General features: G+C 44.8%; 1 protein-coding gene across 2 annotated transcripts in view; it reads right to left on the bottom strand.

The window, feature by feature from the left end:
* Nucleotides 1-855: 855 nt before the first annotated feature.
* The window catches only part of SEMA6A (semaphorin 6A), a 131,695-nt gene continuing 117,696 nt past the window's right edge, over nt 856-14,854 (bottom strand). For both annotated transcript variants that reach the window (XM_069591718.1, XM_069591719.1), the window contains one exon: nt 856-5,135. In XM_069591718.1, coding sequence (XP_069447819.1) covers nt 3,931-5,135 — 1,205 coding nt within the window. In that variant the 3' untranslated portion in view covers nt 856-3,930. The remainder of the gene's footprint in view (nt 5,136-14,854) is intronic.

Raw genomic sequence — 14,854 nt, 5'->3', positions numbered from 1 at the left:
TTAGAGGCCATGTCCACCCCTCCTTATAAATTAGGAGGCAGGGACTATATTCTAGTCAACTTTGTGTCTGATAGCACTTGGCCCGGTGGGTGGGATTCAAGTAAAATAATTGGAAATAACTTAGTAAAAGGTGACCAGACCACTGAGGGGTGTAAACTGAGGTCCAGCCACAGCTTTTCACATTCAAACTGACCCAAAACACTTGAAAAAAATAATTTCAGAAGGTCAACAGTAAACTACTACAGCTGAAGACTTATTTAAATAACTGTTTTAAAAATACGCCAGAAGGGGGAAAAAACCTGATCTAGGCATTTCAAAATGCTATCCTGCAAAATAAAAACCAAGTGCTGCGCTGCAATATACCTCCAGCCGTGTCTTCTGGCTTATAAGAGATAGATGCTAACAAGGAGTAAAATCTGGCACCCTCTACCTTATTAATATGTAAAAAGGCTGAAGTCACATCTGTGCAAAGATCTATTTTTAGTGGACCTTACATACTAAAATCCTAGCCTTGATCTCTTAAACTATCAAGCCTACCATAAATGTTTGATGATGAACAAGCCCATAAAAAGAAAATGCATAAAATGAATCGAGGGAGTCAACGTGTGCTCTGCCTTTTAATTACTGGTGGCTTCTGCTCCAATCCTGCTCCGGGCTGGGTGCAGGCAGAGAAAACACATCAATAATTTGGGGAGCAGGGTGTGGGTACTGCAAACAAATGGGCCTAACTACATTGTGATTTATGCTTTGGAAGCCAAATAAAGATGGAAAGAGAAGCATCTGAGCCCACAAGGGGAGGGGCGAAAAAGGAGGAAATTATGAGATAAACAAAAGCATTCAGGACACAAAAGAGAATGCAGAACAGTCTTGTTTTATTACTTTTAAGTAATAAAGAGCCTTTTCCTTGCCTTTTTGTCTTTTTTCCCTTTTTTTTCTCTTCTTTTTTTAACTTTTTTACAACATACATTAAGTCATGAATCAGATGTTAGGGGATGTGGAGATGGAAGGAAAATTGGTGACATCACAATATTTTTACAACTTTACAACAAATATAAATCTGAGTTGGTTGCATCTACCAGTGTCTAGCAAGGGTGGAGAGCAAAGGCACACTCAGGCTTAGGGACCCTCCCCCCACACGCTGTGGGGAACAAAAGAAAACGGGAAAAATACTTCAATGCAGAAGACCACCTCAATACCTGTGGGCATTTTAGGGTTAACACCATGAGTGATGGGTTGTGGGAGGCAGGGAGGGGTGGAGGCAGACACGGGTCTCTGTAACACAGCTGAGGCATCGATGCCTGCACATGGGGACCAGAGAGAGCGGGTGGGTGCTGCACCTCATTTCTAGTGGGAGTGAAGCTTGGGGAAGAAGGCAGCAGGGTTGATCTATACCCATCATCTTCCTAAGTTCCCCATTTCTAAAGAAAATAGACGGAAAGAGACAATCTCTCTCTTTGCAGCGAAGTTTCATGGTTTCAGGGCACAGAGTTCACAGGGTGTGAATATGGATTCCATTAACAAAACAAAAGCGTAACAACACAAGAACAACAAACACCTATTCCAAACGAGAGCAAAACTGAAGGGATGTCTGGAATAAAAAGGTCGTGCATGGGTACACACCCAGGTCTCACTCTGATTATGGAGGTACCACTCTTCACCAGCCAATTCAAAGTTAACCCAGATTGTCTTTTCCAGAAGTTTTCTTTTTGAGACAAAACTAAACCCAGAGATTGAACTGGAAATGAAAACGAGACAAAGAGGCCACCAGATATACTGTTTAGCGGTTTAAAAAAACAATAACAACTAACAACAATGCTCACAGTTTACAGTATGTTGACAGTTCTTTGCAACAGGGTAAGTAAACAAAAGTCCCTTGTGTGTGCTTGAACTAATGAAAACCAAGGGGAAAAACACCCCCCCCCACCCCCTCCCCCTACAAACAACAGCCACAAAAGGATAATGAAATAAAAAAAAATTAAAAACCTTTTGCCCCAGTCAACGTTTTTGCAGCATCCATTGTGGTTGGCCTTGTACTTGGAGTTACTCGTTAATCACAGCAGGGACCAGCCTGCCTGCATCTATTTCCATGTTATTTCTTTGTGTGCATTGCACATGTATGCCTAGCACATGGCTTGGAGACTACCCCCAGGTGCCTGCCCAGCCTTACACAGCGTGTTCTCCTGGCAGTGGACACAGCAGAAATGAGGACTGGGACATTAGTCCCTTTTCTGCTGGCTAATGAGGACATCATCATGTTGAAATGATCTGAGAATACAAGGGAAGCAGGGAGCTCTGGAGGAAGAAAGAGGATTTGCCACCCACAATACTGGGATCCATGCTTGGCAGCATGGCCAAGGGGTGGTTGGGGTTGGCACCACTAGATGGAAGTGTGAATCGGGCTGCAGTGCCACCTGGCTCTCCTATAACCATCACTACTACATCCTCCTCCTCTCAGCTGGATGCTAATCTTCCAGAGGACTGCAGTGGGGGTAGGGGGAGGGAGGATCAAATAAATATCTGCATTTATTTCAAAAGAGGGAAAAGATTATCAGAATGACAGTTTACAAGTATACACAACTCAGGGTGTAAGGCACAAATTTACATGTGGAAAACAGGCTATTCACAGATGTAACCCCACGAAAAACCTGTGTGATCAAACCATTAATTTATGCAAGGTAGCAGCCAGCATATTAATTAGTTCACACCATTGGTAGATTTTGTTTGCTGTCTCACATGCAAGGTGAAATGAGATGGTGTTTCACAGGCTGGTGCCTTCACAGAAAGTAGGAACCCTTGACAAAGCTATGTTGGCAGCAATGGGACACGAGGTGCCATTCTCAAAGTTCCTCTCCTGGTTGCTTTAGAAGTTAGGATCTGGAAGGACTTTTAAACAAAATATTCTTTTGCCTGTTATAGGCCAGGGACCTGACCAGAAAGTTAAGCTGGTAGATTTAAATAAATATTCCCCTCTTAAAGTGTTTTTTCTTTAGCTAGAGATCAGACAGTCCAAACACAAAGCTCAGAATTCCAGCTCCGACTTATTTACTCAGTGAATTTATTGTAAAAATAAAGAAACTCAATTATTCCAGTTAATGGATTTCACGTTAAATAGTTTTAACTATCAAGGGGGCTTTCTGAAGAGCTGTTCAGAGGATGCTATGTGGAAGAGTCCTTTCCTTATGGAAAAAAAAAAGTGAACAATAAATAAAGAGTTATTTGCGTTAACGGTCACGTTATTTCATTAAAAGAGAGGAGCAGAAATCTATGACATAGTTGCCCAGCATGGCATTCATCTGTTATAACAGAAAGCTGTAACTGGTGGGCATTTCACAGTATCTGCGCATAGTAAACTTCTGCCATTGTTACAGTCTGAGTTAGAATTATCAATGAATTCTTTTTTTTTGTCTTTTTAATTCTCATTTTTAAAAAAATGTGTTTTGCAGGTGGGAACGCTAGCCCAGTTGGGCAGCGCCCCGTGCAGTCATGGACACGATGTTGCCGTTGCTATCCACGTGTGTGTGTGCGTGTGTGTGCGTGTGTGTGTGTGTGTGTGTGTGTTCGCGCGTGCGCGCAGGCGCACTCGGTAGGCGTGGGTGGAGGGGCGGGTATGTGTGCTTTTGGCTCATGTTTGTGATGCTGATTGCAGTCTTTCGTGAGTCCAACCTGTTGCAGGGCGTGGGGGAAGAGTGAAGGAAGAGAAATGGAGGTGAGTCCCGCGTCGCGTCGCGAACCTTCACCGAACCGCACGGCCCAATTGTCGACAGTCCCTTCCCCGCGCTGCGTCCCAGGGAGGGACTCAGAGTCCCGGGCGCCGCCGCGGCCGTCTTGGTCGGGTGGGTACTCAGCCGTGGAGAACCTTGCCGAGCTGAGCGGGCGGGCGCCTCGCCTTTTCCTGCTGGTTCGACACCTGCCCCCTCCCCACCCCGGGGATTATGTACACGCGTCGTTGGGCTTCATGGATGTGGAAAGAGGGGCAAAGGAGGGTTTGGGGGGCACGTCCGGCTTTAGCGAGGGCGTGCGCTTCAGCCCCGCCCGGGTCAGTGAGTTGTAGGCGCTGTTGAGGCTGGGCTGCCTCGACACAGTCACGGCCTGGCCTGAGGGCTGCGGCGAGCTGTGCGCCTGGATGGAGTCCACCCTCTGTGGGGCGGGGGGCGGGTTGTCTCCCCGGCCAAAGCTCTGGTTCCTGGAGAGGTGGGAGGAATTGGAGGAGTTAGTATTGTTTCTTTTGAGGGTGGCGGCCTGATGGCTTCTGGTAAGGGAGTTCGTGGGGTAGCTCCTCTTATAGTCCAACCCGTAGGACGAGGAGGGACGCATCTCCAGCCGCTTGCTCAGGCCGTTCTGCGACAGGGAGGCTCCGGGAGGGCCCAGGGAGGCCTCCCGCTGGGGGACTTTGGGGGGCAGGCTGTCCAGGTTCTCCACCAGGTTCACCCCGTGGTTGGGACTCTTGCTGCTGAGATGTTCCTTGATGGTCTTATACTCCAGGGTGGCCGCCTGGTCCTCCAGCGCCATCTGCGCCACCTCGCTCATTTTGGGCTGGTCCACGTACTCGTGCTGGTAGCCCTGCCGTGTGGTGGGCAGCACCACCACGCTGGGGATGTGGCTGGGGGAGGCCCGCAGGGGCAGGTCAGTGGGGATCACCGGGGAGCCCATGGGGGGCATGTCCTTGGTGCACGCGTTGATGAGGTTCTGATTCCGTTCCCACTCGCGGCTGCCGCGGCTGGGCTTGCGTTTCTGCTGCAGCGTTGGCGTGGACTCCGGGGTGGGCAGGGCGGCCAGGTCCAGGTGGTGCTGATCGGCCTTGATGAGCATCTTGGCTGTGTTGCTGGGAGTGGAGAGCTTGCCGTTGTGCATGAGTGGCGTGAGGATGGCCTCTGGCTTGGGGTCTTTGGACTGGGTGTCCCCGAAGAGGCCGCTGAGCTTGGTGACACTGCTCATGGAGCCGCGGCGCGAGTGGGTGAGCTCCTTCTCCTTGCGCTGCACGGAGGACACGTCTTTGCGCCGGTGATCGCAGACGCAGTAAACGATGATGCCCGAGAACACGGCCCCCATGACAAAAGCCAGAATGACCGCGATGGCCAGGAGGGTGACAGGAACGAGCTGGTCGTGGCCTTTGAGATAGCTCTCCCGAATCACTCCTGCAAAAGACATCGCATATGGTGTGAAGAAATAGAGCAGACCCCGAGGATTAACTTTGTTCGGCATTCACCCTGTTAATTAATAACAGTAATAAGTGACAATGGCACCTCTGCAGAACTTGTCTTTGAGGCTCCCTCTTGCCAAACATTAACTCATTAATCCTCCCCGCCCCACCCCCCAGGATGTAAACAGACTTCCCTTATTGTCTTCTTTGTGTTTTGAAAAGGTGCATTCCCCTCTTTACAATAATGGGCTCTTTCTAAGTTGGTTCAGTCCGTGGAATATGGCGGTTTTTTCCTTTCCAAAATCTAGGCCTCTTTCCCTTTTCATCTTTTTTTCAATCTTCCCCATCATAAAAGTGCCAGTGAGGTATTTTGAGTCTGGGGAAATAGGCAATACTTTTATGCATGTTAAATGAACAAATGGCACACTGCTCCAGGCTTCCAGGGAGTTTGCTGATGACTTACTTCCTGGTGAGCCTCATGGCCTCTGTCTGGAGAACAGCTAGGTTAGCATTTCAAGCAACAGGGAGAAAGACAGTGGGTATCATTTATAATGAAAGAGAGTAGCTAAAGCCCATAGATTACAAATGTTTATGCTGATTTTGCATCACTTCTCCAAAAACAAACAAACAAACCCATGTAAAAAAAAACTCAATTTTAGGTAAATAGGCTGAATATTTGAATGAAGCTCTTCCTCTACTTGAGCTGAAAGAAAATTTCAAAGTAGGACCATTTGGGGTTCTGTAGTGGGTTTGAGAAGTGTCAGGTCTCATTATTACAGCTAGAGTTTGCTGTCACGGTGAGATTCTTCAGCAGAGCTAATCTCTTCAATTTAATAAAAATTATGTGACTCTGCCCGTCAATAATCTTACACTACATTAACCAAGATGCTGTGTTTCTGAAGAAAGCAGCTTTCCCTGTTCCTGCTTAATCAGCCACCAAGCTGAGAGACTCTAATCAAATGCAAACACTGAGGCTTTTATTTTTTAATGCCAAGTGAGAATACACATCACAATTGTCAGATCTTAAGTGCTTGATGCAGTAGCTGAAAAAATAAAATCTCAAATACCTCAATTCCTGCCTCTGGAGAGTGAAAGAACATGAATACATTAGAGGCTCTAACATGGGCTGAGGAAATGTAAACATTGTTCCCATTATGGAAATGATAGTAAGACAGAAAATGTACCTTCTCTGGTCTCAGGAGACACATTTTTCATCAACTAAATCAACTCTTTCTGGAATATGTTTAATGTATTTTACTGGCAGATATCAGTAGTACAGAATGAGAATAAAATGAAATAAAAATCTCTACCCTTTCCCAAACCCACAACACACAACCCTTACACGGAAATGCTTTGTGTGTGACACCTGAGACCCTGAGGAAATGCAGCTTTGTCATGAAGTTTTTCTGTTAAAATATTTTGATTGGTGAAGCGATGGTTTTAAAACTCAGAAAACTCAGCCTGGAGAAGAAAGCATTCTCTTTCTCTTTTCTTTGTGCACTTCCTCATCCCCTCAGTCGTGACATCACAGTTGGTTGCTGTGGAAATGACTGTCCTGTGACAAAGGATTGCAACTGCAGGTAGGGGAATAAATATTATAGAAACAGCAAATATCTCTTGAGAAACAAAGATTCTGTGATTAAACAAATGCCCTTGGTGTTGAAGGGCAAGGGAGGAAACTCAACCAGGGAAAATACCGGTCAGACACTGACTAATTTCCAAATGTGACATTGGTCAAATATTTCACGATTTATCTTCATGAACTTTTAAAGGGTAGAAACGGAGAGGCAAAAAACCAGCAGGAAATTCAGCTAAAACTCACACCTTTTTAGGTTGTGGAGCTCCCCAAACAGTGGGGTATCTTGCATCCAAATATGTTTTATGAGAATTTCTTCCTTAAATTTGCATTTCCTTGTAATAGCAACCAATTTTCTTTCAACTTTGGTTTTGCATGGTGTTCTACTGAACATCATTTTTAACCACCTACATATGATGGCACAGAAATGCACACCTGTGAATAAAATGCGCTTAATTTCACTTATTGACTTGGTGATGTCAGTGGGGGTGTAACACAGGCTAGGCCCCACCCAATATAGATATTAGGTAGATTGTTTCATAGCAGTGGGCATTTCTTGGGTCCCTTCTGGCAACTGTATTTATGGGGGCTTCCCAATAAATTCATCTTGTGATAGGTAGTGATCTACAATTGACTGTCAATTTACAGTTTAACTTAACATCTCAGTTTAAGAGGATCACAGAAGGCTAGAGCAATCCATTTGTTTCATTTATTGTTTAATTGGGAAAACTGCAAAATTTTAAAGTATATGCATTGCTTCTTAACTTTGCTTTTAGTTCCCAAATAGTCTTCCATGTCTGAAGGTCCTTAACTATCCGAGTCTCTCGGACCCCCTTTGCTCTTTCACTGGGAAAAACTCTCTTAGTGCATGACATTTGAGTTCAGGTGTTTGGTTGTTAACAAATTAAGCAGGGTCTGACCTTTGAGAAAAATAGTCTCAGACAGCTTTCTTTGGCTCATTTTGTTACGTAAATAGTGTCTTTAAAAACCTTTCTGCATTTCTTGGGCTTTGAGATAGCTACCTTGAAACAGGTGGCTTCCCTCCTCTGCTTGTGCAAATTCAGAAACCCCATGTCCAAAGTTAGAAACAGATCAGAGATTAAGTTGAAAGCAAAGTCAAGAAGATAAGACGTGAAAAGTTATTTTTGGAAGATGCCTTCCAAACTTAAAGCTTTCTGATTATATCATAAGAAAAGGGCAAAGCAGCATCTGTGGAAATGATTAAATCAGCTTTGTACAGATGGTCATTGTGAAGACTTGAACACACCAGACCTGTCAGTTAGGCTGAGGGTAGTACAACACTAGAGATCTCCAAAGGCCTGGAGTTGCAGGCTCCCGCTTACTGCTGGGTGACCCAGCAAGTGACAATGTCTCTGGGCCTCAGTTTTTTCCATCTGTAATGTGGGGTGAACACCCTTAATCTTGATGCCTTACTGCGTAGTTACAAGAATCAGCTGAAATAATGATTAAGAAAGAGCTTAAGTACAGCACTCTGCTGGACACATCTAAAGATCAGAGGAAGCCACCAAAGAGAGATGAGGGGTTAGTAGTCACGGAGGGCTTAAGAGTGACAGTCACAGCTTTGCCATTAGATTCCATTTGCTGTGGGTCTCCCAGAGGAGGGGTACACGTGTTCTTCCCAGCTCCAAACCTTGGGCAGTGCAAATGTTGCCAAAAGGTTGATATGTTGAGGCAACATCAGGGAACATGTACCTGTTTCAGGATTGCCTATAGGCCCTGAATTTTGAAATAAGTGACACAACAACAACAATGGGAAATGTTGAGCAAAACACAGTGATTATATTAATAGTTGGGCTTCCCAGGTGGCACTAGTGGTAAAGAACCTTCCTGCCAGTGCAGGAGATGTAAAGAGACACAGGTTTGATCCCTGGGTTGAGAAGATCCCCTGGAGGAGGGCTTGGCAACTCACTCTAGTATTCTTGCCTAGAGAATCCCTTGCACAGAAGAGCCTGGTGGGCTACAGTCCATGGGGTTGCAAAGAGTCTGACATTACTGAAATGACTTAGGACTCATGCATATTACTAGTTAGACTCCTGGTGGGGTAATAATCCTATAATCAGCTCCTTGAGGGTAGGGTACATATTTTATATGCATTTATAATCCTCACCATCCCCAGGGCTCTTGGTCGGGCACTTACTAAGTAATTATTAAATAAATGAGTTTGCAACACATTTAGAGACAGTTTTTAAATAGACTTCTAAACTTGGTGGGTCATCTTTGAAGTGATTTGCTTTTGAAATCACATGACTATATCTCCATATAACAATATAATCATACAAACAACCATTAAATGAAAGAAATCTATAAAGGTGCTCAATATGTATTCAGAGTAACAATAGGATAAACTGTCTTTAAAGTAAAAAGATACTTGTTCTGGGATAATTCCAAAAGAGAGGGTGAAGGTAAATGGGTTATTTGTAACAACTGAGTGCTCCAGAGAAATCAGCTAATACAAAACCAATATGTCTTTGCAAAGGGCTCAGGCTTGGGGTTGGAGGAACATCATTGCCCCAGGAGTGGCAGGGAAACCCTAGGCAAGTAGAAGGGCCTTTGTAGGGTGATGCCTTTTCCACCCTGGGCTGTTGGAATACCATCCTCTACCAACCCCCGGGCCTTCTGGTCTCACCAGTTGAAAATGGGGCATTAGTAATGAAAACAGTATCTGAGAAACCCTTTGCATTGATTCATTAACCGCCAGCTATTTCTCACCAGTCATGAGGTGCTAAATGGTTATTCTTTCCACCTTCCTATTGCAGGAAGCTAGACACACAATGGCTCAAAGATTTCTCTGAAATCATGCCTTAAATTGGCAGAACTGAGAAAGAATAGAATCTCCACTTTTTTTTTTTTTCCTGAGCTGAGAGAGTTTTCAGAGGCTGCTGGAAGGAGGTCTCAGAGGGGCAGTGTGAAGCTCTTTAGAGGCTGAAAAGATTATGAACAACCCCACCCTCCAGGCCCTACAATATGGAATTCACAATAAGAGCAGTTATAAATGGCAAAATAAGAGGAAACCCAACACAGTTCTGATTTTTCCTATGATGACAATGTCCATGCACTTTGAAATGTCAAACATCAAGTTTCTTATTTAAATAATATTTTTTGGTAGCTCAAAGATTCTCTCCCATTGCCTCTAGTCTGCACAGGATGCCCAGTGCCAGGCTTGGGAACAACATGCCTCAGAAAAGATACTCTCCTAACTCAGGGCTGGATTGTGATGTTGCTGGCACCTTGACTGTCCTCTCCTGGACCAACAAGGTTTTGACCAAACGCACCTTGTGGCTGTCTTCAGCAAACAGTTACTGAGCATGGATGAAAGTCCCTTAGTGGGCTTTGGGGAGACAAAGATGAAGGAGGCACAAAGGCTGTGATCTAGTACAGGAGAAGATAGGTGTGTGCACATGAACTACATCCAAAGCCCAGAAGCATCATGAGATGATTGCTTCTACCTAATATGGATGGGTCACTTCATGGGAAATAGATGGGGAAACAGTGGAAAGTGTCAGACTTTATTTTTCTGGGCTCCAAAATCACTGCAGATGGTGACTGCAGCCATGAAATTAAAAGACGCTTACTCCTTGGAAGAAAAGTTATGACCAACCTAGACAGTATATTCAAAAGCAGAGACATTACTTTGCCGACTAAGGTCTGTCTAGTCAAGGCTATGGTTTTTCCAGTGGTCATGTATGGATGTGAGAGTTGGACTGTGAAGAAGGCTGAGTGCCGAAGAATTGATACTTTTGAACTGCGATGTTGGAGAAGACTCTTGAGAGTCCCTTGGACTGCAAGGAGATCCAACCAGTCCATTCTGAAGGAGATCAGCCCTGGGATTTCTTTGGAAGGAATGATGCTAAAGCTGAAACTCCAGTACTTTGGCCACATCATGCAAAGCATTGACTCATTGGAAAAGACTCTGATGCTGGGAGGGATTGAGGGCAGGAGGAGAAGGGGACGACAGAGGATGAGATGGCTGGATGGCATCACTGACTCAGTGGATGTGAGTCTGAGTGAAGTCCGGGAGGCCTGGCGTGCTGCGATTCATGGGGTCACAGAGAGTCGGACACGACTGAGCGACTGAACTGAACTGAACATGGGTGAGCAAAGGCTTTATATAGGAGCTGACGTTTGAGCTAAGTCTTTAAGTGCATGGGATGTCAACCCAAGTGGAGAGAGCAACAAGAACCAAGGCATGGAGGGGAGGAACGCGAAGGCTGTGTTCAGTGATGGCCAGTGGTCCAGCTGCCTTCCAGCCTCCTAGCTCTAGGCACCACCTCTCTGCTGCATTCTCATTGCTTCTGGGCTTTCACACAGGCTGTTCCCTCTGCCCAGAAAACCCCTGCTCACCTCCCAGCCCTCCGAACTCCTTCAGGTCTCAGCTGACATGAAGAAACTGTCTCTAATTCCCTCAAGCCAGTTTAGCTCTTCCTTCTGTTAAGGGTTCCCGGACCTCTGTACCTGTCTCCCTTAAAGTCATCACTCTTATGATGCTCTGTTTTTTACCCCTAAATTGCTCCAGACAGCTCCAGGAAGGGGAGATTTTCTGCTCGGCTGCACCCCCAGGTATACAGGTGCTCAGTAAAGAGCTGTTAAATAAATAGTAAACGAATGCATGCCTGAATGAGTACTTGGAGGGGAAGATAGGAGTGAGAGCTGAACCCCATTTGGAAGCAGGCTGTGAAAAGCCTTGAAATTCTGAAAAAGATGTTTAGAAGACATGTCCGTTTGGAAGGAAAATTACTGATTAATTTACCTGTGATTTCAAGGGTCTTCTTGCCTGAGAAAGCTGACTTTCAGCTTATCTGTTCCACACTGAATCCATTATTGAGAAACTACAGGCTTCAAAGAGTCAGTACCTTTGCATCAAAAGCACAGCCAACCTACTTGAATTTATTATCACTGTTATTAAAATTAAGACTCTGTCTTGAACTATACTTATCCCCTGCACCATACAGACATGGCTGGGAGATGTTACCTGTCCTATCAAAAAAATGAAGCCAAACAAAGAGAAATACATTTACTCTATTGCACCTATTAAACTAAGTATCAAAGGAAAAGCCTTACCCATCCCCGCTCCAGTTACCTTGCTGAGTACATGAGGCCTTCGACTGTCAGAACCTTGAAATGGTTAAGTGCACACTTTCCCCTCTCACCCCTGTTCACTGGACTGCCTGTGTCGGAGCTGCTGTGATATGATGGATGTGTCTGTCTCCATAGTGAAGTGATTAATAGGCATCTGTGTGAAGCGGACCCGGTGACCACAAAGACAACAAAGCCTCTCTGTGTCCTTTAGAGAAACATGCAAAGGCAAAAAGGAGGATGGACATTTCCTCCACCACTGAGCCAGAGCGGGGTTCGTGTTGGGCCTGAGAGCTAAGAAAGATGGCAAAATACCAAGAAAAGCTCTGGAGTGGGATCCCCTAAAAATAGACTCTTGCTTCTGCTTTATAGCAAGACAAGCCTGTAATTTCCTTGAAATCCTCATAACAACTTGGGTGAATGGAATCCAACAACCCAATTTTTCTTGTTTGAAAATCTTAAGTGCACCAAAATGCCAGCCTGAGAGTCCTGCAAGGCAGCATGAATGAATGGACGAGTCACGGGCCAAGCATCGCGGCCGCTAACCACAGAGCACCCGCTGTAATCCCTGCTAAGAGAGAAAAAAACAAAGAGGGGAAAAACCTAACTGCAGATAATTTATTCTCAGAGCCACACCCCGGCCCATGGAGATGACCACACGGAAAGTGCAGGGGGCGCTCTCTGTGGTTATCTCGGCAGGAAGCAGCCTTCTCCTAGTTTTACACGGCATAATGCGAACCAGATGGCTTAGGAATAACCGGACCCGCCAGCAGCCATGGAAATGGGCTCAGAGTTTATAACTCAAACTTTCCCTGTTTCTTTTATTTTCAAATCTTTTTTTCTTCCCCCACTGGCAGGCCGAAGATTAGGTACTAGAAGGGGCCATGGTCTGTCTTCCAGAGGTATCAAGTTAATGACTGACCACGCCACAGTAGAGACAGCTTCCTGGCTGTTTAATATCCTCAGTTCAGAGGCTATTTTAAAACTCCCATATTGAAATGATGCTGCCTGTGGTCGTCTGCGGATGAATCCACTTCCAGTCCTATCACCTCTGAAACTGATGCATTTTTATTTGTTGTGGGGATGCCATCGCAGGGAGAAAAGGGAGGATGAGCATAGAACTTCATTTTCCCCTCCGTGCCAGGGGGAGTGCTTGCTTGGCTCCTCCTCCTCAGCCCCACTAGCTGAGACTCGGCCCTGCCCCTGGGGGACTGCACCGGCCATGATCAGACCATGTTTAAAAGCCATGCTTTGGAATGTTGACCTGTGGTTCCATGTGTTGAAGCTGTCACTGTCTGTGTAAAGGTAATGACTATTTCAGATGGGCCACGTTTTAGAGCAGAATTTGCGTGGTTTACTTTCCTTCTTTTTGAGGTTTTTCTTTCTTGGAAGACTAGAAACCCAACATCTAAAGTTTTGGAAACCAGACAAAGCATTTCTGTTTTCCAGCTTCCGGGTTCCATCTTCCTTTGTTCTCTTAAGAGACACCAAAGCTACAAAATAAGGAAGTAGATCGTCTTATAAAACTGTGGAATTTGGGTCATTCTTTGGGATTTTTTTGTAGCACTCTGATATTTTTTTTCTCTGCAATGCAAAGATAAAACAAATTTGAGGAAACAGGTTTGTTTAAATACTCTTAAAACTTAAACTTACTGTTAAGGAGACAGGTTTGTTTGAATACTCTTAAAACTTAAACTTACTGGGAATATAGTTCGTGGAATCTGGGTTATAGATGAGTCTGGGTATTGGTTAAGAATGTAAATCTTGAGATCATAAAGACCTGGATATCAGTCTTGGATCTATAACTAACTAGTTGTGTTCCTGGGCAAGTCACTCAATCTCTCTAAGCCCCAGTAGTATTGACTCTGAGATGGGTGTTGTGGATGGATTAAATAGATTGAATAAACAAATTCATGTAAAGCGTTTGGCACTGTGCAGGACACATTTAATGCTCAATTAATAATGTAAGGCGAGTGTTTCCAACTGACAAGTTACCTGCTTTCTGTGTGGTTCCAGATAAACTGTTTTGATGCAAAACATTGTTTGGGTTCACGTTTGTTAGCCAAGAATGGAGAAATAAGGATTTAAAAATGTAACAGAATCTTGGAGAGAGACCTTAAATAAGATAGCCCATACAATTTGAAAAGTGTCCTAAATTAGGGTGACTCCGTATTAGTAACTTGTTGGAAATACAAATCCTTGGGTCCTACTCGAACTTTTGAATCAGAATCTCTGGAGATTGGGTTCAGAAATCTGTGTTTTAACAAGGCCTCCAGATGATTCATACATTCGCTAAAGCTTGAGAGGCACTGCCCTAAATGACAGGAATAATATTCCAGAGAACAACATCAAAGTGTTTCACTTTGAAGTCCAACCCCAGAGGCACTGAGGCAATGTATAGCCAGACTTGCTAAATTATTTGTAAAATAAAAAATATAATAATGCAATCTTCCTTGATGTTCACAAGAGTAGGAATCTGTAGTAGGTCTTGTGTATGACATTTTCTTGCAGTTGCCACATTCTGACAAAGAATACAAAATTGATGTGATTTTATTGGCGAGAACAGTACATCCCTAACACGTCCCCTTGGCACCTGACCAAAGCTTGATGTATGGCCTAAAACACGGCACCACTACTTCTGTAACAGAATCAACCCCTTCTGCTAGAGCCAGAAGCTGCTGGGAAAATGCCCACCATCTCTTTAATTGCCCCACCATAAAGTCACAGGAATTTCTCATGCTCCCCATCTCTGTCCCAGGGGCCTTCAGTTCGTGGATAGTACTAGAGAGCCCAGTCAGGACTGGGTCTCAGGGACAGAGGAAAGAGAAGCTTGGTAGGAACTCACTACTAAATAGTTGCATAGAGCATCCTCCTTTAAAGCTTGCATCCCATGTCACCTTGAAATCTCCTCCACTCAATGCACAGCCATCAAGGGATGTCTGGTTCAGGGGATCTTTTCCCCTACCTCGCCACGATCAGACCAGAGAATAAAAAACTCAGGAAGACTCTTTTCCTTTCTTTTCTGGATAGAAGTAGGGGACCTG

Source organism: Ovis canadensis, chromosome 5, assembly GCF_042477335.2.
Source record: "Ovis canadensis isolate MfBH-ARS-UI-01 breed Bighorn chromosome 5, ARS-UI_OviCan_v2, whole genome shotgun sequence".
Classification (NCBI taxonomy): Eukaryota; Metazoa; Chordata; class Mammalia; order Artiodactyla; family Bovidae; genus Ovis; species Ovis canadensis.
This window is presented reverse-complemented; position numbering and strand designations above follow the sequence as displayed.